This window comes from Montipora capricornis, chromosome 13 (assembly GCF_036669925.1).
Source record: "Montipora capricornis isolate CH-2021 chromosome 13, ASM3666992v2, whole genome shotgun sequence".
Lineage (NCBI taxonomy): Eukaryota > Metazoa > Cnidaria > Anthozoa > Scleractinia > Acroporidae > Montipora > Montipora capricornis.
Window position 1 is genome coordinate 43,687,458 of NC_090895.1, and position 2,500 is coordinate 43,689,957.

The window sequence follows — 2,500 nt, forward strand, 5'->3', positions numbered from 1 at the left end:
GCGCCAGCCTTGCTTCCCCATTCGTCATCACGGTGGTCAAAATGTTGTGGACTCACGAGGCGCAGCCGAGTTAGTCCACAATATTCAACGCCAAATAAAGTTTTTATTTCAGAGCGTGACCAAAATCATAACACGAAGAAAGAGCAAGCGTTGTCTATAACTTTCTCGCAATATGATTGGTTTATTTCCTAAAATGGGCGTTCCTGATTGGCTATTACATTGCGTGACAAATTGACGCGAGCATGACGCGTACAGCGTTGTCGAGACTCTTATCGACAACGGACAATTAGCCAATCAGATTGCGAGATTACAAGCAATTGTTGTAAAAATAGAGGTTCCCCTTGAGGAGCTCCTGGCCATACTGTGTGGTTATTTCAAAGATGACACCTTACTGGTTAAGTGGTGTGAAAGTAGACAGCGCGGTCATGGCAACAGCAGCTAAAAATAACTTTCGCAGCACTGGCGTGGTCTAAAATAGATTTCAGGTAATAATCACGCATGAGGCACAAGGATTCACTCTATTTCCTCTTATTCGTTTGATTTCCATTAGTTTTCTCACTGAACACGCATTGTACTAAGCTCTTCTCTGCCATATCCTTTTTTCTCTACACTGATTTTTATGCCGCATGCACTATTTACTCCATAAACTCAATATTCGATACATGAGAGAGCTTCGCCTGTCGAAGTCGAACACAGATCTCGATAGATAACTCGGAAGACAGTGTTCCCCAATGAAACTGACTTCAATTGCAGTTCACAATCCCGTATCCGTCTTCTCACACAATCGCTGTGTAACTGAGACGAGGCTCGGCCAGCAACAGGCCCAGTAGCCTTTTTTTCCAGTTGTGTAAAAATACAAGAAAGTTAAGACGAAAAGACTTCGTATGAACTGTTTATTTTTTCAGTGTTTTGCTTTCGGATGGACAGGTCACCCGTTGTATCAGATGCAGGTAAATCGTCATGGTCCAGTTGTTCCACCAAATATGTTTCAAATCCGTTTGCAACTCAATAATATTAGTTATCTTTCGAAGAAACTCTTTTGAAAGCGATTTAGGGATTTATGGAACAGCAATAAAGATAAAACATAAGCTTAATGAAATATCCTTTTTTTTTTCTTTCCACTAAAATGCAAGGACCTATCCCTTTGGCGTATTAATTGCGAGAATTTTCATTGTATTATCAAAATGGAATTTGCTATTTCAGTTGTCGACCCTACGTCATAACCTTTATTTTTCTACTTTTCAATATTAATGTGTCTATATGGGGGGAAGATAGCAAAGCTGTAGAAGATCTCTATGTCGTTAGTCTTTTCATCCTAGAACTGGAAATATCAAATTGGAATTCATAACGTAAAAGGACGGATCAATACGAACATTTCAAAGACTCAAAGATCTGAATCCAACGCCATGGCAGCACGGTGACGAAATCATCAGTTGGAAAGTAACCAGGCAAACCGCAGATTCTTAATTTTATCTGGATTCAATCTTTTGGACTGTGGCAGAGTTCTACTCTGAAAAAATAGAAATATGGACAGATTTGTGTTTTACACGGCAACGATTTTCCTGATGTTTTCTGTGTTCATGTCTACACCAACAAGAGGTAAGTGAAGGCACCAGTCCTTTGAATTTGTGAGCGTTTAACAAGTATTGATTTGGCCCTAACTATATATAAGCGAAAAAGCCTCGAACAATGTGGTTTTGTGATATGTTCTGTCAATGGTAACCGGTGCTGCTTACTGTATATGGCGCTCATTAAGGACTGAGTTAAATCATTACAAATATTTTCATTAATATTGTTATAGCAAAAGCGTCATGTTTTACCGAATTTCAAAAGATAAATCTATAACCATGACAGGTGAATTTAAGAAAAAAACGTGGATGGTAACAAATGTTCGGAATTTTGACTTGTTAATGATTCTAATAAGCTGACCCAGGCTGACGCATCTGACTCAAATTTACTTCGGCAGGGCAAGATTCTTTCTTTGGCTTATATCGAGGTAAGAATCATCTTTCTTTTTATAGATTACTACCCGAAAATACTTGTAATTAATGTGACCCTCTAATGAGTTTAGAGGACTCATTTATCAATCCAAGCCAACTTGCGGGAACCAAGGTGGTGCCATGTCATCTTGGGTAGGGGAGGGAGGGGTCAAGCCTATAGAGCGTCTATAAAGTGAAAGGATTCATTTAACGAACGGGCTTAGCATTAAGAAACTAATATAACGGACGGAGTTGTGACGTAAGAATGGCATCCATGACTTCAGTGATTTTGGTCGTTGTAAGAGCTATTGTGTATACTTTGCTGTGAAAAGAAGACTCAACAAACCCCGGAAATACAGACCCGTTCATTTGCGGCACGAGTACTGGCGAAAGTAATGTGAGGCCCAAATCACATGAAGCCATAGTGAAACGGTGCATCGGTCATAGCAAGTTTGCGAGTTTCTTTTGCCTCTATCATAACATTGGCAAGGCCAAACAGTTTGACAAAGTTGATTGTAGCT

At 39.6% G+C, this 2,500-nt stretch overlaps 2 protein-coding genes across 3 annotated transcripts in view; one reads left to right on the plus strand and one right to left on the minus strand.

Moving 5' to 3' along the window:
* LOC138028558 (uncharacterized) overlaps nt 1-2,500 on the minus strand; it is a 35,449-nt gene that overhangs the window by 25,731 nt on the left and 7,218 nt on the right. The window lies entirely within an intron of this gene.
* LOC138028562 (uncharacterized) overlaps nt 353-2,500 on the plus strand; it is an 11,074-nt gene continuing 8,926 nt past the window's right edge. The window contains exons 1-4 of one of the 2 annotated variants that reach the window (XM_068876158.1): nt 353-485; nt 906-950; nt 1,320-1,599; nt 1,967-1,996. In XM_068876158.1, the coding sequence (XP_068732259.1) occupies nt 1,527-1,599; nt 1,967-1,996 (103 nt within the window). In that variant the 5' untranslated portion in view covers nt 353-485; nt 906-950; nt 1,320-1,526. Of the gene's footprint in view, nt 486-905; nt 951-1,224; nt 1,600-1,966; nt 1,997-2,500 lie in introns of those variants that run through there. The other variant, XM_068876157.1, reaches the window with a different exon arrangement.